Source organism: Gallus gallus, chromosome 3 (assembly GCF_016699485.2).
Source record: "Gallus gallus isolate bGalGal1 chromosome 3, bGalGal1.mat.broiler.GRCg7b, whole genome shotgun sequence".
Taxonomy (NCBI): domain Eukaryota; kingdom Metazoa; phylum Chordata; class Aves; order Galliformes; family Phasianidae; genus Gallus; species Gallus gallus.
This window is the reverse complement of record NC_052534.1, coordinates 50,898,976-50,926,067: the sequence shown is the minus strand read 5'-3', so window position 1 is coordinate 50,926,067 and position 27,092 is coordinate 50,898,976. Positions and strand designations below refer to the sequence as shown.

At 39.7% G+C, this 27,092-nt stretch overlaps 1 protein-coding gene across 9 annotated transcripts in view; it reads right to left on the bottom strand.

The window, feature by feature from the left end:
- The window catches only part of ARID1B (AT-rich interaction domain 1B), a 320,001-nt gene that overhangs the window by 232,500 nt on the left and 60,409 nt on the right, over nt 1-27,092 (bottom strand). For all 9 annotated transcript variants that reach the window (XM_015284230.4, XM_015284234.4, XM_015284235.4 and 6 more), the window contains exon 3: nt 10,037-10,177. In XM_015284230.4, the coding sequence (XP_015139716.1) occupies nt 10,037-10,177 (141 nt within the window). The remainder of the gene's footprint in view (nt 1-10,036; nt 10,178-27,092) is intronic.

Below are 27,092 nucleotides of genomic sequence, written 5' to 3'. Positions count from 1 at the left end.
TATGCCAGGAAATATTAACACACTTATTTTCCCCACCTCAGAGGAAAATAATGTGTGTTAATTTAAAGGCCATAAAGGAACACTGCTGCATTGCAACTGACCACGAGGTATAATTTACAAGACCACTAAAATTTGGAATATATACTGCTCTTACAGAAAAATAAATCTTATGGATTTGTTAACACTCTTCAGACTTCACAGCTCCATCACTTAATTCACTGTACCATCTCAATCACAGTTCACATTTTTTTCTTAGAACAGGATTTGTGCACTTACGTTCTAAAATATTTGCATATGCACACTTGTCTATGAACACCCATTAGATTAATGGATCGTGAAGTAAATGGTTATTATGTGATCAGGTATCTTTTGAAAAACGTACTATTCTGGTTAACTTACAGCTAAATTTCAAAGGTACAGATAAAATTATTTCTGGGATATTAATTTTGATCTCAGAATAATAGTAAAATACTCATTTAATAATAAGGAGAGTGGTAAGAGGAACAACACTAGTTATGATCACTCATCTCCTAAAACAAAACAGTTTTTTTTTATCAGTCTGCATTCCAAGAGTTTTACTATCAAGTTAATTAATAGACTCCTACGCTAATATCTAAATGCCAAGCAATTAATGGCACTGAACTATAAATGGCTTTGTCTTTGCTCTTGTAAGGTTATTTTATAAAGCAAACGCAATTCTATCACTTCAGTGATTTAATGCGGGCTTTGTGAGGTTAATATTCCCAAGCAGTTGTAGAATAAAGAACTGCTTTAATTAACCTTCTGTGATTTAAATACTGAAAGAAATCAGAATTTAGAAACTTTAAACAATACCACTGTAACAACAACAATACTACTGTTCTGTGGATCAGAGCCAAACCGCTCACTGATTTGAGAACACTGAAAAGCACATTTACACACGTGTATCTCACTCTATTTGTAACCTTGAAAAAGACAGAACACACTTTTCTACACAGAACACACCAAATCCATGACAGATTTCACATAGTTTTTGTAGTTGAGGCGAGAAGTCTTTCCGTTCAGGATTATTTACTTATAAATACCGTTTTCTTGAGTTGGTAAAAAATAGGAGCTGCTTTTGAGCTGCAGAGATTTTTTGTTACTGTTCACTGAACCTACAAACTCACTGCATGCAAACAATTGGCTGCTTACAAAGAAGTAAAACAGGAGTTAAGACTTCCCTCTTCCCCCAGACTAGTTTGTTCTTTTCCCAGTTCAGCAAAGAAGAGGCTCGTATTACCAGTGGTTCTTGATGATACTGTGCACTAACTTCATCAGGACTAGGGCCTCTGCATCGTTCATCTCAAAAGCCAACGAGCTGTGATACATGCTTACCAGGTTTAGAACAAATAAAAAATTCTCCAAGACTGAAAAATTAACGCCTATTACAAATGGAGATACAAACCACTAAGGAAAAAAAGAGACGGTTTTGACACAGTTCCTGGAATGATACAAACAGTGCTGAACAAACAGCACTTTCCCCAAACGGACAACAAGCAGCCATTCCCACCGCTGGGAGAAGATGGAGCACAGCAGGAGTCACGGTTTCACCAAACTCCTGAGCTGATTACGTAACCTCAGCCACAGAGACAGACAGTCACAGGATCAGCACTAACTCGGTGTTACTACAGCATCATGCTTACGAGATAAGACTTTATGAAAGCAGAAATTAGACTAGCTGGCAAAGACTTTGATCAGTAAAGCATTCACTGAATGTATACCAGCTCAAACGTCATTTGCTGTTCCTGAAAACATTACACACTGAAGAAAGGAAAAAAAAAAGTATAAAGTAACTTTATGTACAAGTACAGTGTTTAGCAACGTAAGGAGAATACTGTTTTTTGAGAAGTTCTGGCCACTGGTGCCTTGCCTAGAAGTCAGGATTTGAATGCTGGTGTGTGAGTCTGGAAGCCTATTGCTGAAGTCTCGCATTCCAGCTCCTTCCTCCCCACAAGTCTATCCAAGCTTCATTACAGATACAAAAATCAAGGCCGTACCCCGATTTCTGATATCTGTCTGGTATCCCTGAAGCAGGTTGGCAGCAAAGTGCTCAGTGTACCAAGGCAGAGGTCTTTATTTAAAAAAGAAAAAAAAAAGAAAAAGAAAAAAAAAGTTATACTGTTTTTTGCCATGACTCTAAATTCAGACCCCATGGAAAGGAGGCTGGAAAAGCTGGGATAAGTAGTTACAGAATAGTTGTGTGTGATGACTTTCGCCTGGCCGCTTGCTTGTCAGAGATTTCTCTGCTTGCTACTTACTCTCAGATCTGTCTTGTACAAGCCAACCAACAAGCATACAACAAAATTAAACGTTCTTAAAGCTCTGGATTTGGGGTTGAGTGGTTTAAAGGAATAACTTCTCCTTTGTACTTCTTTACCTCGGCATGAACATAATTACTTTTAAACGGAAAATAAGCCCAGTGTTTCAGAACAGCATGCAAAGAGGCACCGGACACCTCTGCTGTGAAGAGAACGGAAGCCATGAAGGATTTAAGGTGCCCAAGTAGCAGTTGCCACTTGCTGTTGATGATGGCAGGCACCAATCTCTTCCGAACATTAAACTTGCTTACGGGTTCTCATATAACTATAATAGCCAACATTCACAAAGAATGCTTTCCTATATGGCTGGCAGCAAACGTCGATTTAACACACAGGCGTGTTCTTTTCCAGATTTCCTGTGGTTCACAGTACAACAAACACTAAGAGCAACCGCTCATCTAGTGGTGGATGAGTACAACACGAGAGTTAGAGGACAGAAGGACAAACAATCCCTATTACAACTTTAAGCCTTGGGCAGCCGCATGTTACTTGTAAGCCCCGTGTTTAAGTTCTGCAGGAGTTAAGACTGAACTATGGTACTGCTGAATGCTAATTCTGTGCCCGTTTCTAATAAAAGAGCAGGGATTTTATTAAAAAGAATAATTGAGTTTAGGTATAAAGCTTTAATTTGTACTTGTTGAGAATTATCTGTGTTACTCACTAATGTATTTTGATATTTGCACGCTACGCTATTATTCCTAACTTACAACAACGGCATTTTTTGTACCATTACACCCCAAAACAGCTTGCCAGCATTAATTAATGTGCTGCTTATTTCACTGTTAAAGGAACCTCAGCAGCTCGCGTGAAATTGGAAAACAAAACTTCATCCTCATGGTACCAAAATCACTTCAATAATTTGACGCATTTTGCCACAATACAGTTTGTTCTGTTTTCATGACAGTCATACAGCTTGGACATGAAAACAGATTAATTAGTTTCACATTTTGTTCGCATTTTCAAAGACTGTTTCAAATGGGGGTAATGCTGTCTCTGTCCCACCTTGCACTGACTCAGCGCTACAAACAGATGTCCGCAGGGAACATTCCCACAACAGTCCCAGGCTGCCGACTGAGACCGGCTCAAACCGTGCTGCCAGTTCAGAAACAGACCTGAGATTTATGGCTCTCAGAGCCCCCTGAACAGAACCGAATCAATTTATTCCAGTTATTAGTATGAAACAAACATTTTATGAAGAACAACTGGCTCCTACAGGAGACCTGTTCAACGTACGGCCTCTCTTAACTCTCTTCAGCCTTCAGAGCAGAACCCCATCACCGCTTTCCCACCCCAATGGCTCCAAGCCAGGGCTCTCTGCATAGGGTTACTCCTGAACTGCACAGAGGTCTGTCACCTGCAATCCGCAGCAGAAGAAGGCAGCCCCCATCCTGCTCTGACCCCTGCTCTCCATGTGCAGAAAGCTGTCTGTAGGGTACTGGAATGATCTGCTGATCCCCACAGGATAAAGCATCCTTCTGGTGAGCCTCTGGAGCAGTGCCCAAGCAAGGCACGTGTGTGCTAATGTATTTACATGGGCAAACAGTGATAGGGCAAGGGAGAATGGCTTTAAACTAAGAAAGGGGAGACTTGAAGGAAGCATACGAACAGGAGGGGGAACGGCTGTTTACGAGGGTGGATAGTGATAGGACAAGGCGGAACGGCCTTAAACTGAGAGAGGGGAGGCTTAGGTTAGATATTAGGAAGAAGTTTTTTACACAGAGGGTGGTGACACACTGGAACAGGTTACCCAAGGAGGCTGTGGATGCGCCATCCCTGGAGACATTCAAGGCCAGGCTGGATGTGGCTCTGGGCAGCCTGCTCTGGTGACTGGTGAACCTGCACATAGCAGGGGAGTTGAAATTACATGATCATTGTGGTCCTTTTCAACCCATGCCATTCTATGATTTTATGATTGTATTTAGGTTAGATGTTAAGAGGAAATTCTTTACTCAGGGGGCAGTGAGGCACCAGCACAGGCTACCCAAAGAAGCTGTGGTGTCCCATCCCTGGAGGTGCTCAAGGCCAGGTTGGATGGGCCCTGAGCAGCCTGAGTTGGTGGGGGGCACCCCTGCCCATGGCAGTGGGGTTGGGACTGGGTGGACTTTAAGGTGCCTTCCAGCCCAAATCATTCTGCAGTTCTATGATTCCTCTCCCCCTTAATCAGTGGACATGAGCACTGAGTTACCACAGATGGGAAAGATGGTTCTCCACTGTAAGCTCTAGGGTTTGGGTCAGCTTTTAAAACTCATTTAAATAAAATCTGTTAGCAAGGGCATCTTGTTTGTTTGCTTGTTTATAAAACATTTTATCCTTTTATTTAAAAGGAGCCTGAAGGACCTAGCTATTCCTTTAAGGCATTTTTTAAGAAGTCACGGTAACCACAAGGGAAAGGTTTAAAACTACATACGCACAGCTCTTTCTGCACACTTAACCAGAAAGAGCAATGCCCCAGAAAGGTGCAAGCACCTGATCCACATGAAGGATCTGCCACAGCTTTTTCTCCTTTCGGTCTCATACTTGCCTTTGAGAAGAAGGATCAGCATAATTTTGTTCCAACCTGGAAATCTGTGAGAAGAAAGCTTCCAGGAATGCTTTAAACAAAGGATGACTTCAGGATAACAGTAACAGGTGTAGAATAAAATCATCAGTTCTGTTTTAACAAAGCTGAGATCATAATTATTTTTTCAGTTTCGCTTTATCTGTCAAAAAAAAATGATAGGGTCCCAACTCATAATAACAGATTAGATCTCTAAGGTACGATCCTCTCTCAATACATACAAACACATGCTACATGAAACAATATATAACACGGCTGTTTTAAAGCTACTTGGAAAGTATAATAACCCAAAATATACATCAAACTATCTTAACAAAATAATGTTTAATGATGACAGTTTAAGTTTGCAATTACATTACATTCTTGAGAGAGAATATCGCTACTAGTTATGGCAAAAGATTTAAAACTGCAAAAACAACTCAAGCATTTATTCATTTATATGCCATTTCAAGATGAAAAAAACCTGCCGAGGGCAACACTCCAGTACTATCACACATCCTGCTCTTTTTTTCTTTTAAAGAGCAGTAAAGGTTAAAAAAAAAAAAAAAAAAAAGTATTAAAAAGCATGGAGATACCTACATCTACTGGCAATATCTAATGATCAATGAATCTGATGCTCCTTCAATAAATATGCTTAAAAATAAAGCTCTTCCTTTAATGGGTTTTACACAGCAGGCTCCCGATCTCCTGATTCAAAGAGGAGATGACTGAGTCTGGCTTACAATACAGCTCTGTAGTAAACTATACCAGTATTAGTACCAAATCACCCCTTAAGAAACTTCCTTTCTGCCACCAAGCAATCCATTTTACAGAGATCTAAACAACTTATATTTTAAACATTCAAATAAATTCCATTCTCCTTCTTCCTCTCTATATTTATTTCAAGAATGAGAAGCCAATAGTCACTGGAGCAGACCCAGAAATTATTTTATCCGTTTACTTTTATTGACAAGATTGCATATTGCATTCAAGTGAGTCAAAGAAAAGGAGCAATGGCCTCATATATCCACACTACGTGAGAAATGGAGATGAGAACCAATTCAAAGGCACAACACTAGGAATTATACCTGACTGCAGAAGCTCACTCACATTCTAACAGTGCAAATATACAACATTATCTGTATGAAACATGATATCGGTTTTCTTCACATAATAAAACAGTCAATACAACACACTGCAGGATTTCACATTAAATGAAACTGGTGGCACATAAAAGCCCACCATCAACCCAGAATAAACCCTACTTCCAGTTTGATAATCTCCAAAACAAACACACTGGCATAAGCCTACAAGGGAAACAAAGAAAATACAGTAGGAAAAAGAAGGCAAATTACTGAGCAGTCCCCTTTTTCCAGTCTGAACTCTCTGTTATCTGGAAGTAAAACCTGTTGAATTACACTTCCATCACAGAGAATGCAGTCACGGAGATGGCTTATTTACCCTAAAACAGGACATTAAACTTCTGCAACTCACAACTGCTCCCATTACAAGCAAGTTCAACTTCCAGTCTGTAAAGAACAGAATGGGATTCACAGATGCCTACGCAGACTGAGTTAGGAAAGCTGATCAAATTGCACAGGACATAACTCTTATTTACTTTCGAGAATCCTTTAATATCAGTTAAGACTTTTAAAAAGTTTTGTAATTGAATTTTCTAATCAGTTCAGTCAATCTGCATTAGAAGTCTTGAGCAGAGTGTGCAACTTTTTTTTACTGACGGCAGAAGTGAATGAGAACGATTTTCTCTTAGGCATTTTCTCCTTCTTCAGTACCAACAAGCAAACAAACCTCGTTTCTCCCTGACTATAAAGTGGAGTGAAAAATAATTTTTGTTTACCTGTTACTAACTGGGAGACTTTGTGCCACCCAAAATTCAATAATCATTCACGGTAATTGTATGCTTTTTTCTAAATTCATACTTCCTTCTTTTTTTCTCCTCTTCAAAATGATTTCCCTTGTCAAGAAGGCAGGAAAGCATAGTAAGCACTTCCCAAGATCAGGAAAGAAAAGAATACCTCATTTTAAAGCTAATGAGCATTTGGCCATCATTCAAGGTATACAGATCATGAAACAAGTAAACAGTCTTCAAATGCAGTTTTCTACTGTAGCAATAGAATAAAAGGAATATCCTAATATGACAACTAAATGAATGCCTTCCATGTTACTAGCTACCTTGAACAGCACTGTCCTTTTATTTATATCTCCTTACTGATATAACTTCATCTGTTACCACATTTAATATTTAAGCTGTAAACGTTTTGGAGGCAAAGACCACCTTTTTTGTTACGTACTTGTAGAATGCTTTGGATAATAAAGTACTGAGCCTCAGCTGTGGCTCCCTGGAGCTACTTCATTATTATTAGAATGATCTCTTGGCCACGCTCTCTAGGAAGAATACTTGTAGTTTACAGCTTACCTATGCTTCTGACTAGCCAGTATGTAGCAAAAATGTCTTCAGAGGCCATATTCTCTTCTCAAGGCCAACGAGCTGAAACCATCAACTTATACACTCCTCAGAGTTGGCGCAATTCAATAGTAGGAATCGCTAATGCCAATTTTGAGTACAATAAGCAACAAAAATCAAGATTTTTAAAAATTGGTTAACAGAGTACAGAAGACATGAATTAAATTCATTTGCAGGCCAAAAAGAAGAGCAGAACTAAGGATGACAGAACAAGTCCTTGTAAGATTGAGATTGCCTCGCATTTCCTAAATGACAGTATTAGATAAACAGGAGATGGTCTTTTAAGAGTGGGGAGAGAAATCAAGATATGCTAACTGGTGCAACAGACACTGTATGGTTTTATAGTTTATTTTTAAATTAGAATATATAAAACTAATATTAAAATCACACAATCCCTTATGGAGTTGAAACCTCCCTTTTCCCTACCTATGTCCATTGCCTCTTGTCCCTCCACTGTGTACCTCCATTAAGTTAACTCTGTAAGTTAAACTTTATGCTCTGCTCTACACCCCCATTAGATGGTTGTGAACAGCAATAAGACCAAATTCCATGAACTCTGCTCTTAAAATTCCTAGAACTGTATGAATGTCTACTCCTATTTCGCTTACTAAAATTTTAGTCAACTAAACTCTCATTTTTAAATGATTTTCAACAGTTAATCAGCCTTATGTAAGCAGAGGCATATGTGCTTAAGTAAGCACAGTTTTAAAAATCCTTGTTTCAGTAGTAAAATTTGACATACACTCCCAACATTTTGTTATCCTAGTATTAATTTACATATTGTACTTCACAGTACAATGCTTCACAGTAACTCTACTACGCATCGTCAACAGAGAAAACACACTGGTGGTGAAGCGTCAAAAGTACTGACTTCAACTCCTCCTGTTAGGAATTTGTTTACTAGATTAGCATTTCCCAAAGAATGGGAAAGAACACCAGTGGGATCTCACTGAAACTCTGCAGAGGAGGTGTTCCTCCTGTGATGATCGTTCTCAAGGCAAGGGGAAAAACAGCCATGAAGCCAATCTGGAGATCGGGAAAAGAAAAGAAGCAAGAGCAAAGGTGTTACAAACTACTGCTTTTATCTCATGTTATGAGGTTCAACAGCAAGGAGCTGGAACCACTACTCCAAGTAACTACATTAGATGTTTAGTTTTTATATGAAATAGTTGCATCTACACATAAATACTCCAGGAGAAGCCTGTGTAATTCGGGGATTTAAGTCCATCATTTAAAGGAGGTTGAACTTTACTGAAAAACAGGATAACCAACCAGCTATTTCCACGCCATGAAAAATTTCAGGTATAATTCCCAGACTAAAGATTACCAAATGCAAGGCTGCGTACATTACTCCTCACCAATAATCTGCATTTGCAGATTCAGGCAAAAATGTCAATTTATCTTGAGACCGTAATTTCATGCTTGGTGCCTGGATTTAGACAATCAGATCCTCAAAATAGTAGTTTGGATACAACAAGGCTGCTATCTTCTACCTGTGAATCTATCTCTGCCTTCTTCTTCATCTAATTTCTCTGAAGTTTGTAATACATGGGAGGTTTTACTCTCATTCTGCCTTTATCCTCTTCTATGATTCCCGCTCTTCTACGATACCCTCCACTTCACAAAGTCTCACTTTACTAGCTATGATAACAACAACAACAACAAGTAATTGGAAAGAATATCAGCAGATAAATCAGTATCTTGTTATTTCATAAGTCCTGTATAGTCAGCATGCCTTCTATACTTTTAAACTAAAATACTCAATCCATTCAACTGACAGTATTTAAAATATGAAGAGGTGTCCAAGGCAGCAAAACCCATTTCAATTTCACGAACTGTGATATGTAGACACTGGAAGAGCTGTGTTTCTTCTCTCTTGTAGGCTGTATTACTAAGAATTCATCTGCTAAGATTTCACCAAGATGCTTATGAAAACTACTTTCAAGTTATAGGCAATTCAAGCATTTAATGCCAAACCAAGAAGGGAGAAAATTGAAGTCAAGTGCAATATTTGAAGTCAGTTACCTATAACCGACTCCATCTATAACTAGGGATGGAAAGATATGACATTTACAAGAATATCACAAATACAATTAAAAATTCTATTTAATAAATGATCCAGCATTTTAATGAAAAAAAAAAAGGTAACACTCTCAATGGAATTTTAAAAAGTAGATGAAGAAAAATTAACATGTAATTACACAGTGAAATCACCGCAGTTTAACTGTCTCCTGCATCACTGCTTCTTACATCTTTTGTTAAGTTTACTTTGTACACTATTTTCATTCCAAACTGAGATTTCTACATTGTACCAGCATTATCCCAAAACGTTAATCAGCCACACCTGACAGAACTCCCCAGTGATCTGAAACAAGTGCTGATGCTTTCACTGATACCAGTCTTGAGCACAACTCACGTTTGTTAGATGTCCCAGGACGGTGAGCAAGCTTTAGCCTCACCCTAAATATAGTATAAGTACTGGCCACATTCAAGAAAGCTGATATAAAAGAAATCCCAAAAGCGTGTGTGCATGTGCATATCCTCCGAGACTTTTCAGAAGGATGCTGAGTGACTCCATGTATTTCATTTTGTTTGCACCAGCATTATCCTGAAAAGATGCTGGGCAGGCTCTGCTCGCCTCGTACTGAATGTTTCATGCTCCAGAACAGTGCTTACCTGCTGGGCCTGGTATCTCTGCTGGGCCTGTGACAGATACTGTGCCTGGGGCGGCAGGTGCTGCGGCTGCTGGTTGTAGTACGGCTGCTGGCCCTGCTGGCAGTAGCCACTCACGCCTTGCTGACCATACTGCGGCGGTATCTGTTAGGAGAGGGAAGCAAAGCAAATGGTGAGTCGAGACACAAGGCTGAGTTCAGTTACATCTGCAGGCTAACGTGCCTGGAGGTGATATCCTTGGCTACAGCCTTCACCCCCCGTCCTGATCTCATACTCAACAGTCAACATAAGCTCTTAGATCCTCCTGCCTGAGCAAGAGCAGTAAGCTAGAGCACTCTCTCTAGTCTCCCTTTTCAGGGAGGACTTCTAAGGAAAATGCTGTCCTTCTGTACATCACAAACCCATAATGTCCAAGCTTAAAATACACAGGTAGTTATTTTAAATGTTTGCTCTCCATAGGCACACCACTGAGGCACATCTACAGAAGAATCATTCTGCTGCAATGACCCAAAAGCAGAACTGGATGCAGCGGCACAACTCTAAAATAGACAGTGAAATAGAAATACCAATTTTTTCCAGAGCAAGAAAGTACTCATCTTTGTGACTTTTTCTTCACCCATAACCCTCAAGTTTTTATCTTTCATATGTACAAGTGCATTTAAGCTTTACATGAAAAACTTAGGGTCTGGAGAGACTTAGTTTTTATAAAGTTCAATCTCTTTCTCCTACATCTACTACAATAAATCATTTTAAACAACAAACAAACCCCAAAAGAGCACAGCGTAAAATAAGCCATTAAAAGCCCTATGAATGGACAAACACGTGCATGTATTACACATTGAGAAATCCTCCCCACACACTGAGAATTAAATATATAAACAAAATCGTGTCAATTTCATTTTGTTACATGAATTTTCCGTAGCAGTTTAGGCGGTAAGCCTTCTATCAATACATATTGACATTTCTTGAGATATTTAAAAGAGCAGACATGCAACAAGCCCAATTCTGTCTGAGTTACCCATTTTAGGTATCTGCTTTCTCCCACAGACACTATTATTAGTTATAATATTTTACACGAATGCTACACGCAACACAGGATTTCTCCCACCTGAAACAGATCTCCAATTGGTCCTGCACATCTCTGCCCTAAGCAAATATCTCGGATACCTGAGTACCTCTGAAATGCTTTGATCTCATAATTGTTCCCACTGAGTCTCTGATACTCTGATAAATCTGTTTACTCAACACACAAACACGTACCTATTCTACCTAAAGTTAGCTTACTACATTCACTCAACAATACAGTGATATTTACTAGCAATAATAATACTATAAAGTCAAATCTAAACACATGTTTAGCTGTTTGGTTTTTTAAACTATCACAACTTCATCTGTTTTTGCTACTTTTGCCAGGAGCTGGTAGTCCTAGATCTTGCTAGCTTCTAAAGTCAACACTTGAACCCAACTTTGGCACTTTTTCTCCTTGCACATCAATTTCCTTTGGCACTACTTTACCAACATGTTTCTGTTACCATGTTAACACTTTTTAATGAATATTTTTAAACTGAAGGGATGTGTTGAGAAGACTACACGGTTCAAAAGCATAAACCATGCTACTGCGAATGAAGACATGGAGATTCTGGGTTACTGAGTGAAGCTGGTGAGAAGAATGAAATAATGAAAATAGGCATACAGATTGATCAGGGTGACAAGTAGTAAACCCAATAATAAACTGCCTTCTACAAAAAGAGTGAAAGTAGTAGAGAGATTGGATCACTGGAATATCAAGCCTCAGACTAAAGCACCAACCAAAGTCCTATGACAAATCCCATAGATGAAGTCAATTAGCAGGACACTTTTGCATTATCCCAGGAAACAAATACAAATGAAAGACAGCTGATGACAAAGTAAGACTTTAAGGAAAACAGAACTCCACCTCTTGAAGTAGCAGGGGCCTGGAGTTTGTTCTCATCAGGAAGAACAAGTGTTGGGACTGCCAGAAATGGACAGACTGTGGCTACACTGACAACAGTGTGCTATGAAGGATCATAGGCAAGTGGAAGATTTCAACTACTTGCCTGTAGACTGAGCAAGCAGAATACAGCACAGAGCCCGAAGTATTAGATCACTGCCAAAGGCTGTTCCACAGAGCTGCAGCTAAGAAAGGCCGCACAAAGTGCCAATGCCTTTGGCTGAGTCCTGAGCTGCAGGAATCATCTTGTTCCAAGTCTACAGCTGCAGAACCACAATGTATCAGTGACCACAACACAGCTAAATTGAGCATCCCTACAGGAACAATGAAAACCCAGGAGTCTCCTGTTGTTGTTCTTAACTTCAAAGAGTCTACCTACATAAAAAGGAGAAAGCTTGTTAAAAGGAAGCTCGAACAGACAGCTAGGAGAAATAAAATCTAACTGGCAGCATCAAAGCTGCTTAACAATAACCATATGGAAAACAGAGAACCAATATTCACCACCTATTAAAGACCTGAGAAGAGCAAAGGGACATCAGCATGGCTCATAGTTGGTTTCCACAATCAAAAAGGCATCCTTCGGTAAGTCAACACCAAGCCCAAATGTAGAATACAAAAAAGACTGAAAACTCTGGCACTTCAAATGTAATAAGGCAGGACAGAAGGAATTAGAAGAACAGCTAGGAAAGGGAAACAAATGAGCAATGAGTCATTTCTTCAAACAGATCAAGAGCAGAAGGTCTGCCAGAGAGTCTGAAGTGCCAAGTGATGATCAAGGTATACAAGGAGATTCACAGAGAACAGGGACATCACAGAAAAGCTTAATGATTATTTATTTATTTATTTTGCATTAGCATGCACTGTGGAAAAACCTTGGGAGTGGCTGGAATCCCTCTTCATGAGTGACTCAAAGAATGTGTCTGAGAACTGTGGAACGTAGATGGAACTAATCACGGAGCAAACTGACAAACAGACAGTAAGTAATGCTAAAGATGACACACTCCATAGATCTAAATGGACTCAAGAACGAAATATCTGAATTCTGAATGGTGGTATGTAACCTCTAACTCAGAGATGCCTTGGTATGCAAGAAATGAAGTACGGTTTAAAAAGAAAACTGAGTAATTTAAGACTGCAAAGAACTGATGGCTTGTACTCATTTACCCAGTACAAGCAAGAATGAAGATGAGAATTAGCAAACATGGCTTTCCAAAGGAAGAATCCCCCTCTTCAGACTTCTTAGATTTATTAGAAAGGGTCAAACGCAAAGGTTCTGAGAAATGCAATGAGAATGATCAAAGACATGGAACAAGGAGTACATAAGCTAGAGCCCTTCTAGTCTAGAAAAGACGGCAGGAAATGAGAATATAATGGAAAGTTACAAAATCACTGCATCCAACACAACTAGAAGGCATCAGATGAGGCTAGAAAAAGCAAACTTCAAAATGAGATACGGGAAGGTTCTCTAATCACAGAGGTAGCTAATGTTTTAAACTTCTTGCCAAACAATATTTTGAAAGATCAAAGTTTATGCGGACTAAAGCAAAGATTGGACAATTTCAGAGAAGATACATCCTCGGAGGGTTACCAAATATACAGAGCCACATCTGGCTCAGGAAGACTCTGAGCTGAAAACAGCTGGGGGCCTGAAGAGTGCTGGGGGAAGTATCATATGCTTGCTTTGTTCCAAGTCCTCTCCGGGCATCCAATTAGAGCGTCTGCTGGAGATGGGATAGAGGCTACATGAAACCTTGATCTGACCCAGTGCAGCCATCCCCATGCTCTAACCATCTCTATGCAAAGCATGTTTCTCTCCTGCAAGGGAGAAAAGCAAGGGAACACTGACCTGCAGGATACCTCAGTAATAAATTAAGTAACCTGAAGGGGAAATAACACCTTCGCTGCCAATAGCTGGGGGACCGCTCCAAGTTCTTAAATATTTTCCCTACCGTTCTGCTTCCAGACATTGGTATAAAAGAGGGTACTGGGCTCTTCTTCTGACCTTAGTTATCAGTTGCTTACGCTAGATTTTTCCTCCATGTTCTTTCAATCTAAGCTACAACAACAACAAAAAACACACACAGTAATCCCGATACTTTTGGATGTCATATAGACAGTGCAGCGACCCATCACCAATGCCTTAGCAGAATACTCAGTATAATTTCTGTGGCTATTTAAATAAATAACAAACAACAACATGCAAATTAATCCTCCTGTGTTATTGATGTGGATCACAAGATACCGCTTATGGACAAATGTTTATTAAACAGCATATAAAGAAGCTTAATTAAAATCTCCCCAGAACAAAACAAATCTGAAGCCAATTACTTACAATGCCTGGAGTGAATGACCCAAGCATCATCTTTCTTCTTAAGGTAATAATAGTTCCCTCCCTTTCTGCCTTACACCCACATTTGTTATGTACGCAACACAGCAGACCAGGATTTGGGAAACTTCAGCATACCTGTGGTAAGACATACGTTCTTGGGACGGTACAGTGAGAATGAGTTTGAATATACTTCTATGCAAGCACAGAAACTGTAATAATTGCTTTGCGTCCTATCTGACTTGAAGAGCACAAATAGCATTATTCTGGGAGAAGTACGAGTGACCGCTGTGATTAAGCTATTCTGATGGCCAGGAAAGAAAGGAGTAGAGGAAAAGAATGAAAGTGGCAGACAATGAAGAGTTGGGAGAAATCCAATTAAACCTATAACTTAGCCCATTATCTTTAAGTCTTGCTTGAAGAAAGGGTCTTGTGGCAGACATTCTTTGTCCAGGAAATGCCTTGATACTAATGGAAGTTTTAAGCAATTTTTACATGCATAATCCATAGCTGATGTCAAAGGAGGGGGATCATTAGACAACATCAGAATTTTTAAAATTAAAATGTAACAGAATTAGTGTGTTAGCACAGGTACACTAATAATACCAGCAATACCCAGCTACCGCACCTTTAAACCATCCTAATGGCTAGGTCCAGTCAACAATGGAAGGGACTTCGTATGTTCCCTATGACAAAAAGCTCCACTAAGCCACTTTGGGTCTCGCCTCAACATCTGTCAGCATGAGATGCGCGTACCGAGGAAACAGCCCTGGCACCATTGGCCACTGCACTTCTACCTGCAGTCTCTCTGGTGCTCAGAAAAGGAAGGCAGGCCCTGCTCAACTTCAGTAGCAGGCACGAGCACACCTCAGAAGCCTTGAAGTATACATTCGTAATATAAAAGTCCAAACAAAGGGTGGCATTAAGCCACATTTCCAGAAAGATTAACCCAAATGGCAGGGGAGATAGTCAGAGGTAAGGGCGACTGTAGCGACTGTACTTGATGCAACAATGTACTTTGCTGAGAAACAGTGAAACAAACTCCAACAATGTGAAATAAGTACTGTTTTCAGAAGCAATCATCAGTAACATTCCACTTTCTTATTAACTGTAACACTGTAATCACACAGAAATTAAAATACAAAATGTATAGCAATTGGGATTCCCAGGGAGGTACACCTGATAATTCACTCTAAGAACTGAAGCAGAACATTCATGCAGCCAAGAAAACACCATTATCCAAAATTAATTTTGATTATTTTAATTTTACAGGAGTGACTTCAGTATTAACTATAAAGCAGTTGTTACACAGTTCCCATTGAAACATCAAATAAAACTCTGGTCATCTTCTGAAATGTCTGCCTCTTCAATCTTAAGTGTCCAAAGTCAAGCATCCACCAAAAGGTAAGAATTTTCCCCCATAGATTCAAACCAGGCATTTCTCCTTACATTTCAATAGGAATAGTCGTATGGGAAAATTACCCTTTCACATTCTTATAAAAATTCAGTTCGTATCTAGAACTTTCAAGTTCACATAAGCACAAGGCTTGAATAGTGCATTTAGCTGCATTACAGTAAGAGGAAAATACAACACGCTTGCAGCATAGGAAAATCCTTCGGCACACATCCAGTGGCAGTAAAGGCTCTATCACAGTTAATACACTGTGGAACTGCATCCAACCCCAGTGTGCTTGTGCACGTACAAATCTTTCTCACAATGGGAAAAAAAAAAAAAAAATCTAAGAGGAAATCAAGTAAAAAGCTGTGTTAATGTCAAGATTATTAATGAGAAGTATATCAGAAACCCTGACGCTAAGGCATTTTATTCATACAGTCTGCAAATTCTATTACTACTTATCACTTCTATCTTTGACCTTTTGACAAGACACTGGATACGACACTCACCTATGTCACTGCCTTTCCTAGACTACCTGCCCTCACATTCCTGCGTGAACTTAAAAATCTTATTAAGAGATTTTAAAATATTAACACTGGGCCTGATACGGGCCTACCCCGACCCAGAAGCTCAAAACAAAGGGGGAGAAATCGCATTTAAGTCACAGCACAATAATCCCGGCTCCAGAACGTGCAAGGGAGCAGATTTTGCAGAGTCATTAAACGTACGTTTACGTCGAAGACTGCAGTGCAGTACACCGATCTGCAAACCAGCTCAGACACAGGAAGAAGCCTACACCAAAATCCATGCTATGTTAATTCACCTTGCTCTGCAGAAGGGTGAAATAGGTCATGCGGAGGATCATGCTCTTGTACACAGGATGCTTCTTGTACACAAGCCAGTTAGTTTAAAAAGGTAGCTCGAGTATCTTCACGCTGCGCTGCAGTCTGCAATGCAGTCCTTAGCCTGTACTACTGTAATGTGCAGGACGGAAAGGACGGGGCTTCAAACACAAGTCTACAGTTCCCTTTTCCTCAAAAGGTGCACAGCAGCATATGATTACACCAGTTGTCAGAGCCATGTACACGCCAGCAAATACATACCTGTCATGAGGTGCTCTCTATATACGGTCTTTTACTGTAGTTTAAATAAAAGCAACATGAGCTAATCCGTTATTAGTACAGGCAATTTTCCTCTCTATCAAGAAAAGAGAAGCTATTTAAAAAAACAGAATGTAAAAACCTACTAAGATTACATGATTAAAAAATTCTCCGGTCAGAAAATATAGAAGTTACGGTTCCAAAAGCAACATTAACTGAGCCATGCTGCACATATATAGCACCTTCTATTTCTGATTTATGTTGTCAAAGACGTTTCATAAAATACAGAGGATGTGAAATGTGGCTCAGTTAATGCGGCCGCTGGAATCTTATCATTTATGTTTTCTGACTTCTTAGCTGTGCAACCTTCACATCTTATTAACATAGTTTTTTGCATAGACTGTGGTATGGAATAGTACTTATGTTTTATGTATTGACATATTTTTGATGTACTGAGGTTTTGAATAAGTTTGCTATTCTTCACGATGAGAGCCAAATAAATAAAGACTACCACCACAAAATAGTCAATCATTTATAAGGAAAAGCAATATCTCGCCTTCCAAAAAAGAACACTTTGATTCCCTTGTCAGAAATTGATGAAAACTACCTCTGCTGTAAATGCTAAATCTATGCCACTATCAGAACCACCTCCTGGCCCTGCCTTCCCCTAAAGACAGCAAGCAAACAAAAATAAAAAACCTGCATGTTTTAGATGAGCCAAAATTAGTTCCAAGGGAGAAGTAAACAGCCGAATCTAAAAACAATAGGAAGATTTTTTTTCCTACTTAAGAGATTGGTATTGCTGATTTGTACGCTGCTTTAGTTGGTACTAATGCAATATTTGGTCCTTTTTGTAAAGGAACAGATGAAAATATGATAATCTCTACCAACAGAATTCCATATCATTATATCCATCCCTTCAGACCAATACCATGGAGAATATTAAAACTTGGCAGTATTTTTTTTTCCTTCAGAAGAGCTATTTTGGTATGTTGTATTAAAAGTACAGAGAAATCATAGCATCTCTATATATACACACACACACACACACACTTAAATGAGTCATATCTATTCTTACACTCTGCTTTCCCTTTTTTCCTTTTTTTTTTAATGACCAAAACAAAAGGGACCATGTCATCTATTAAAGTTTGCAGTTTACAAACCAACAACAAAAAAAACACATCAGAACTTTCCTGATCTCTACAGTGTCTCCAACCGTGCTTCATTAAAAAGCATACAAGAAACCTTATCCCTCACAGCATGAATAGCGTGAAACTCACCTACGAAACGTCAGCCATTAGCTGAAGAAAAACACAAAAGCTTCTGTTTAACCTCATTTTTAATCACGTACAGAATAATTTATCACATGGAACTTCTTGTGCATCTACAAACTATCCAGCAATCTTCGGTTCCTTCTATTTGCCATTTATTCTGCAGGAAGTAGCGCAGCAACAGCTTGACCACTATTCCATACATGATGGTTAAATAAATGAGTTTGAAAAAATACACAAGCATCAAAATTTTTCTTCAGACAAGCTGTGCAGTGCCATTCAAACCTTCTAAAGCAAGGAACACAAATGAGAGGTATGGGTTGAATCTGAATAGCAGGTAACCTAACTGCATGAGTAATTTTCCATTTTTATACATTTAGACAGAGGCCCGACACAAGCACCAGAGACTGACAAATCTCTTTCTTTCTACATTTCTTCTCGCATACAATCTTGGAAGCTGGAAGAAAGGCAAATGTTATTGTTTAACTGCAGCACTGGAAAAAGGAGAAAGGCACACACCCTGTTTACCACTGCATCCCCAGTATGTTGCACACCCTCAAGTTTTCCTTTTTTCTTTCAAGATTGAAGGAGAGTGCTTTCTAATTCACTTACACACTTCTCCATCTTGATGAATACTGTCCTCGCCATATCGAAGTTCAATGGCTATCAGAGCTAAATCATCTGAAATCATTTAGAGCCCTTCACTGTACCTCTTAAAAACAGCAAGAGAAGCATATAAAATGCTTTCCCCAGGGAGCGATGCAGTATAATCTTCAGCAACTCATGCCCTTCTTCTCTTCCTAGCCAAACTTGTTGAGTTTCCCAAGACTATGGGGTGTCATGCACCTTCACAGTGCATGCACTCACTCTCCTATAGCTGCTTATTATCTCCTTTATTTATTCCTCTGCCTCTCTACTCCCCTACTCCACCCCGGTCCACTTGAGGAAATCTGTGGTGATGGATGTGTTTGCTTATTCTAATATCTCGCTTCTGATGTTCCAGAACTTCAGTTTCCATCCTCCTGAGGCTCCAAGTTCCTTGAGAAGTAAGTTGAATGTAACATTAAAAACCCACAGATCCGTTCTGGGAAATCATCATGCCAGGGTGTCTCTCTCAAATGCCTGTACACAAATGCATGCAGCACATGGAAAAAAATATGATCAGCTAGAGATGCGGGTTCGGCTACATGTATTGACATAACGGAGATGTGGGGGTATGGCTCCAATCACTGGAGTGCAGCAAAGGAAGGACACAGACTTTTTAAGAAGGGCAGGATGGGAAGGTGAGGAGAGAAAGTTGTCCTCTGAGAGAACAGCTGGAATGTATGGAGCTCTGGCCAAGAATAGATAATGAGGGGCAAAGACTGAAGATCAGACCAGTATGGATGACAATGGGTGGGCATCAGCTATAGGCCACCTGACCAGGAAGAAGTAGCCAACAAGAGGCGCAGCTGGAAGCAGTCCCATGTTCACAAGTCCCAGTCTCCATGAGGGATTTCAACCACACTGGTATCTGCTGGAGGGGCAACACAGCAGGGCGTAAGCAATCCAGGCTGTCCACTAATCCTGGACAGCATTAGTGACAACATCTTGACAAAAAGGAGAGGTGCTCTGCTGGATCTCATACTCACAAATGAGAAGGGGCTTGCTGGTGATGTGAAGGTTGAAGGTAGCCTTGCGGGCCATGAGAGATGCAACAGAAGATGCAAAGACAAATGAGCTGGGCTATTTTCAGCTATGTCCAGTGCCAGGACAAGAAGCAATGGGCATAAATCAGAACACACAAGAGATTCCATTTTAGCATCAAGAAACACTTCTATACTGTGTGGATGATAGATCACAGGTACAAGCTGTCCAGAGATGTTAAAGAATCTTCATCCTTGCAGATATCAGAAGTCAACTGGATATGGTTCTGGGCACCCGGCTCTGAGTAGCCCTGTTTGAGCAGAGATGGGACCAAACAGACACAGAAGTCTCTTTCCACTTCAACCAGTCTGTGATTCTGTGTTCCATCTATGCAGCACAGTATAAGAGACACAAAGCTACTAGAAAGAGATCAACAAAGAGCCATAAGGATTATGAAGAGATTGTATCTGGAGAAGAGAAGGGTCAGAGAAGAGCTCATCAATGTATGTAAGTATCTGATGGAAAGGTGCAAAGACAACACAGTAAGGCTCTTTTCAGAGATGTCCAGTGCCAGGACAAGTGGTAGTTGACACAAACTGGAACACAGAAGGTTCTCTCTGAACATCAGGAAGCAAATATTACCGTCTGAGTTGCTGCGAACAAGAGCAGGTTGCCCAGAAACTTTGTTGAGTCTCCATCCTGTTCTAAGTGATCCTGCAGGGCTGTTTGACTAGATGATCCTACCTCAACCATTCTAAGATTCTGACTAAATGGTGTGAAGCTGCTCTTAACATACCTCAATTTAGTGTACTGGTATGAAATTCACAGCCAAGGACACATCCAGTTTTTGGTGCTCAAGAGAGAATCCCTCTGGTTTTGGCGCAGACACTTTTAATGAGATTGACATGTTTGGGTTAGCTCTGTCTCCTGGGCCAGGCTCTGAACCAGTGGAGCAGCAGGTTGTTATGCAAGTCACTGCCAGTTCACTTTTCTATGGGCTATCACCCTTCTAAACATAAAAAACTTGCTACGTCCATGCAGTAGGAGAAAAGATTTACAGCTCTTTTTGTTCTCATTATGGATATCAATCCCCAAACAATGTCCACAGCATAGGAGGTCAACATGAAAGACATAACGTCCCAAAGCTATAGTTTGGTTTTAGCAATTTCTGTGATAAATGTAGTTATTTGTACAGTCCAGGTTCTGTTAGTTCCTCCACTAAAGCAAGATCAAAATCATACTTGTCATCTGGACACTAAAAATTCCCCACAGCAAGGAATTCTGAGGCAAACAGAATGATTGGCTGAACCAACTGGAAAAGAAAATTTGATTATGTCTCTACCAGCCTGGTATAATGCTCTGCTGGATGATAATAAATTAACTGCCTAAGATCAGGATTTCATTCCTACAGTACTCTCCCTTCGCACCAATATTCCTACCAGTATTGGCAAAAACTCTGAAGTACTTATGCTTGTTTGGTGGGGGGGGGGGGGGGGGGGGGGAAGCCTCTATCCCCTCTATTCTGAACCCTTCATATTCAAAGGAAGATTCAAAGATGCAAATCTTTGTGCTGTTTTTTTTTTTTCCCCCATCCCCTTTCTATTGGGAGCAGATAAAAAACAAGTCAGTCTCTTAAATAAGATCACTTACATAATGGGCTGAACGCTACATCTTACAATTATAGTACAGCTATGACTTCAAATATTGCTGGAAGTATTTTTAAAAGAAAATGTTCAGCCTCTTCCCTGTGCTCAAAGAGTTCAGATATTTGAATTATTCTACTTCTATTATTTAATTTGACCTATTACTTAGCACTGGAAAACATCAAAAGAACCCTGACAGAAACATCAAAGACATCAATCTTAGAAATTCAGTTGAAACCATATAGCACATAATAATTCCTTAAATAATTACATTTTTATTATACTCAGAATAAGATGATTATTGTAAATTATTCCCCGTATCTGTTACCACAAGGAGTCTTAGAAACATCTGCTAAAATATAAGTATCTGACTACAGATAATCCAATTCATGTAACATTGTCCTCAAAATGGAACAGGAAAACAAACAAGAAACTTTGTAACTATAACATCACTCATCAAAAGAAGTGTTCTGACAGACTGAAAACTGCCCACTTAATAACTTAAGAATCAACTATCCAGTTCATTCATTCATTGTGCCAACCTACTTAAATTCTTTTCTTTCTTTTTTTTTTCTTAATTAACCTCATCTCAAATGGTACGTTTTATCAGTCAATCTTTATAATATCTCCTACTCTTTCAAGACATCCAAGCATCTCCAGTGTATCTACATATGTTCCTTCCCTTTCTTGGAAGCTTAAAGTCCGGTTGTTTTGTGCCACTATCTGAACCCCTACTTTTGTTTTTGAGCATTCACAGAACAAATTCTTACGTGAAAAGTAAAATGCTTCCTTCTCATTTATGGCCAGGCTGAAGTCATATCTATCCGTAAACAAAATTAATACACAAGTGTATAATTGTAGTTTTACGCTCAAGTGCCCCAATTATGCCCTTTAAAACATTTTAACGGATGTATCAGGAGCAGTCAATACCTCCAAACTACAAAGTCTGAAAGAGTATCTTCTGTCAAAACAGCTGCACTAAGGGGAAATTTGCCAGTTAAAAACAAAGAAACTAAATCAACTTTGGCTTTTTACTCCAAAACATAAAGATCATAAGGAACGGTGGGAGCTGTCTGCTGCAGTGCATTTCACTTAAGGTAACAGCCAAGCAGGAAATCAAGTCGCTCATTTTACTTTTGCATAGTAAAGGTGTCCCAGTTAGCCTTTGTCTTATACTGCTTACTACAAGGGGGACCCGTAGACTAAGCTGGTTCAGTAAGGTGATTAAGGATGCCTGTAGCACTCCAGTGAGGACTGCACATCTTCCTCATTTCACTCCCATAATAATCTTAACTCCATCCCCACATTCTTTGAGTACATTAAAAGAAGCTTATTTAAAAAAGAAAAAGCTGCATGAGGTGACTTTTTGTTTGTTTGTTGCATAAACACATTTCTCTGCATATGTGGTAAAGAAAGGAAATCTGCGTTAACCCATATGACTTTGCACAGATCTGCACTGCAAGTGCTGACATGATGTACTATGCCTTTTCATCCAGAGCCATTTAAATGTGCAAATTCCTGCACTGTTCAGTTTACTCTATGAATTCTAGTTTGTTTGTTTGTTTTTAAAATACAAACTGCCAGGAACAGAGAGGAAGATGGAGACAACATGATTTTAGTTGTTTCCCACGATAAACATAGTATCGAGTTCTTAAGCAGGAAGAGGTTGGAGGACTTGAAATGACAAAAATTGCAAATGTAACTATAAAGTAGCACTTCATTGCGTTAAAGAGCAACATGCAAAGAAAAGAGCTTCAGGTTGATTCGAAGAGGATGATGTGGTTGAGCCATGTTAGCAAACACTTTCCTCAGTGAAAAGAAGAAAACACACATGGCAGCCTACAGAGAAAAAAATCAGCACTCTGCACTAATCATACAGGAAATGCACCACCAAATAGATGAGAAGAGCCTACAGTAGGGCCACAGTCCCAAGCACCAGTCAAAATACAGAAGTTGCTCTTGCAGTTCTTCTCAGGGTCAGGGTGGTAAACCTTTCCAGAGGTAATGGAAAAAGCAGGCATTCTCAGGAGAGAGTCATTCAAAGCCAAGGCACAGGAAACAGCTGGATGCAGAAATGCCCCTGAGCTCCTCACCCACCACACAGCATGAGTTCCCGCCTCAGGAACACCTCCTGCCCACCTCTGGGCACGCTGTTCCCTGACAGGCGGGGCGGCACCACAAAATGCAGGACTGCCTCTTCTGGAAAGACAGCAAGATGCAGTAAGGGTTGTTCACCTTTTGTACAGCACATCAGAGACTGGAACACTGAGACACCTGGCCTACGGCACCAGACTAACCCAACTGCAGCTCCTGAGGGCCTGCTGCCTTCTTTTTTTCTTTTCTTTTTTTTTTTTTCCCAGCCCATCAGCCTCCCACGGTTGGCCCCAGAATTTGTCCAATCCTCTACCAAAGCTCTCTATCACACTTCTGGCTTTGAGCAGAAAGGTTATGGACAGCCTTCTGCTTTGCTGGCTTAGAGCACAGAGACAACTCAATGTGGTCTGATGAACCCAGAGGCGACACAAGAGAAGTGGCACTGCAGCTACCAGCTGGGTTGGTTTTGGTTGCTACTGAACTGTGGAGTAGTTTTGTTTTGGTTTTCCTGGGCTCTCCTGATCCTGTGCATCCAAATCCACAATTTTCACTTTCCAAAAAAGCACAACGTAACATCTCCTGGCACCAAGAAGAGAGATACCGTGCCACAAGAACAATGCAGCCCAAAGCTAAGCTGCAGGAGAAGCCTCTCTCCTTGGCTTTCAGGAAGGACACTGGCTTTTCAGGTCTCCTCAAACTCAGACACAGCCATTCTGCCATAAAATACAGCCCATTTTATGCAGCAAAGCAGTCATTGCAGCTCTCACCAAGGATGGCACCCAAGGGGAGGGACACGCACACATAACTCTTCTCTCCTGCCTTGCAGGAAGCAGAAACAAATAATTAATGCATTTCAGGGGCATTTTTAGCATGACAGTAAAGCCACTTTAAAAAATGTGAGTGGATAATACCTGTTTTAATTAGTTTTTGTATATTATTAGGTCAGTGATCACAACTGTAGGTTGGCAGTTAGAGATGTAGATATCATTCAGTTCAACAACATTTTCTCTTACTGGCTACAACACTGTTCAGGAATGAGTTTCTAAGTTTAAATTAAGCCTCTGATTTTGACACCGCATACCTATTCAAAATATTTCAAACAACAGGTCAATATTTCTCAGTGGCTGTACATAGCTTCAGAGCAGAGAGTTCACATGCTCCAAACAGTAAGAGGCAAGTTGCATTCCAATTTTAAAAGCAGGTATTTTCGCTACTTTGCTGGCTCTGAAATATGCAAAGCTGATTTTTGAGAGTATAAAACTGGGGAGAAAAGCTGAGGAAGAAGCACTGTCTGTTTTGGAGGGAGTACTTACCCATCTGCCCTTCTGGCCAGAGATTTAATAGATTTCTATTTTTATAAAGGACATAAGGGGAGGGGGTGGCTCCATCAGTTTCCTACAGAAACCCAGCTGCCAAACTGGATGTGCCAAAGGGGAATTTTAGGGAATTTTAAAGAGATAACCTCTGCTGAGACTGCAATGTCAGCTTTGTAACCTCATGACTGGAACATGTGCAGTGAATGCTGGATTGAAAAAGCTGTGCTATGGGAGTTGGAAGAAAGAAAAGGAGAAAACATGAACAGCGTAAACTGGGATCATTACTCTGTGATGAGAAGGGGACTGGAGCTCAAAACCACTGTTATTTCACTATGAAAAAATACATCTATAGAGAAAGCTTACTTTGATTTCAGTATTTGTTGATAACCTATGCTCACTCCCATCCTCTCAGACCGAATACACTCTGTGCATTTTATGCTGATACCATCGTTTCATTTAACAGTTCAGTTGCAGTGTATTTTAAACAACGCATGGAGCCCAACTGACCTGTGGTTTAAATATTCAGCACAGAGGCTGGGGGGAGGCAGGGATTGAGCAGCGAATTGAAAGGGAAAGGAATAGGAGCACTGGTGATTTAAAAACAAAGACAAATAATAAAAAAAATCAACGAATACAAAGTAAGCCTGTGCTTTTTCACAGTCTAGTTTTCCAACTTCTATTCAGCTTTTGTCCTCTCAATAGGTTAAAAAAAGACAACATGAAATCTCCTCGGTTTAAAATTATCAAGTCTTTCCAATGCTGCAATTCTACAAAGAACAGATTAAAGTAAAAATCTACAATGTGTGATACTATTTACCCACCAAGGTCATGATACCTGAGGAGATTCAGCAACTTAAGAAATGTGTAAAACAACGGTGATTCAAAACCAAGAACAACCTAATAACCAAATAACCAAACCGACCCACAAATACAACAAGCACAAACAGCTTCAGCGCTCCATAAAAATACCACCACCAAGGAATAACATGAGAAGAATTTTAGAAGAATATTAATTGGGGATTTAAAAGGTGAAATTGGAGATTTTTACTTAGATGAGACACGTACATTTCTGTGCTACGATACACTAACAGAACAGTAAGGGAAGTCTCTATTGCATAAGAAACTACTACAAAACTGTTATTTATTTATTTTTATGACAACCTTTTTTTTTTCTCATCTCTTCACATAGAGTAGCAGCGTGCTTGCAAAATGTATCTGTTTTACTACATCTAAAATAGATGGGAAAAGATGATGTCACCACAGAGAAGAAGCAATAAATACACTTTTGCAGTGAAAGCAGGAATGCTTTATGATAAAATATAATAGCTCTTTAAAACGAACAGGAATGTTGGAGAGGTAAAATAAATTAACAGTCTGAGTTCTTAAAAGTGATCTACAAATCTTTATAATCCAATTCTCTCAACAGTTCTGATTAGTGATTGATGAATACCCTGAAGTTATAAATCTACAAAAAGAAGCTGACTTCAAACTTAAAATGTATGTGTTCCATTTAGATTAGAAATCTGGAAATATTAAGAAAAAACATTCTTAATGTTTTAGGGGACCTTTTTTTTGTATGTTTGTTTGTTTGTTCTTTTTAAGGAAGTTATCAACTGAGGACTCTTGAACACAAATTTACAGTCTCAGGGCATAGGGAAAATGCTAGTAGATACCATCTTAAACAAAGCTCTAGTGAGTTTAGTTGCTCCAGCGTTTTTCTTCTTCCTGAGGAGCACTTCAGTGTGGATCTGCCCACTTGAGAAAAGACAAGTTGATTTAGTGCCGTATCTTTTCAGAAGAAAAGGAATACTACCAAATAATTAGCACCCAACACAACCATTCTGTGTATAAGAGGGGCACCAATTTGAAAGCACTTCGTTGCTCGTGACTGATCTGAAAATAATCTTATTTCATCTTCAAGTCAAAAAAGAAAGCAACTTGCAACACTGAGTGGCTCTTCCAGTGGCTTTCTACAAGAAAAGCTTTGCAAAGTCAGAAATCTTCGCTCTATCAAAAGAAGTATTTCTACGATGTACTGTAAATCTTTACCTCCCTCAATTGGGAGGCAGGTTTTTATGCCTTTCAAAATTTATTATGTCTGCTTGACTGTGCTTTCCTAAAGATCCCCTTCAGCTCCTGTTCCAACAAGCAAGTAAAAACTCTCTCAAGTGCAGTAATATAAAAGGGGAGGAAAGAAATTCAGTACATCAACGGGGCAGGCACACAATGTAGTGCAGTGCTTTGCAGAAGCGCACAGAGCACGTTATGGCTGGATTCACGAAACAAATGAATTCAAAGCAGTCGCTATATACGCC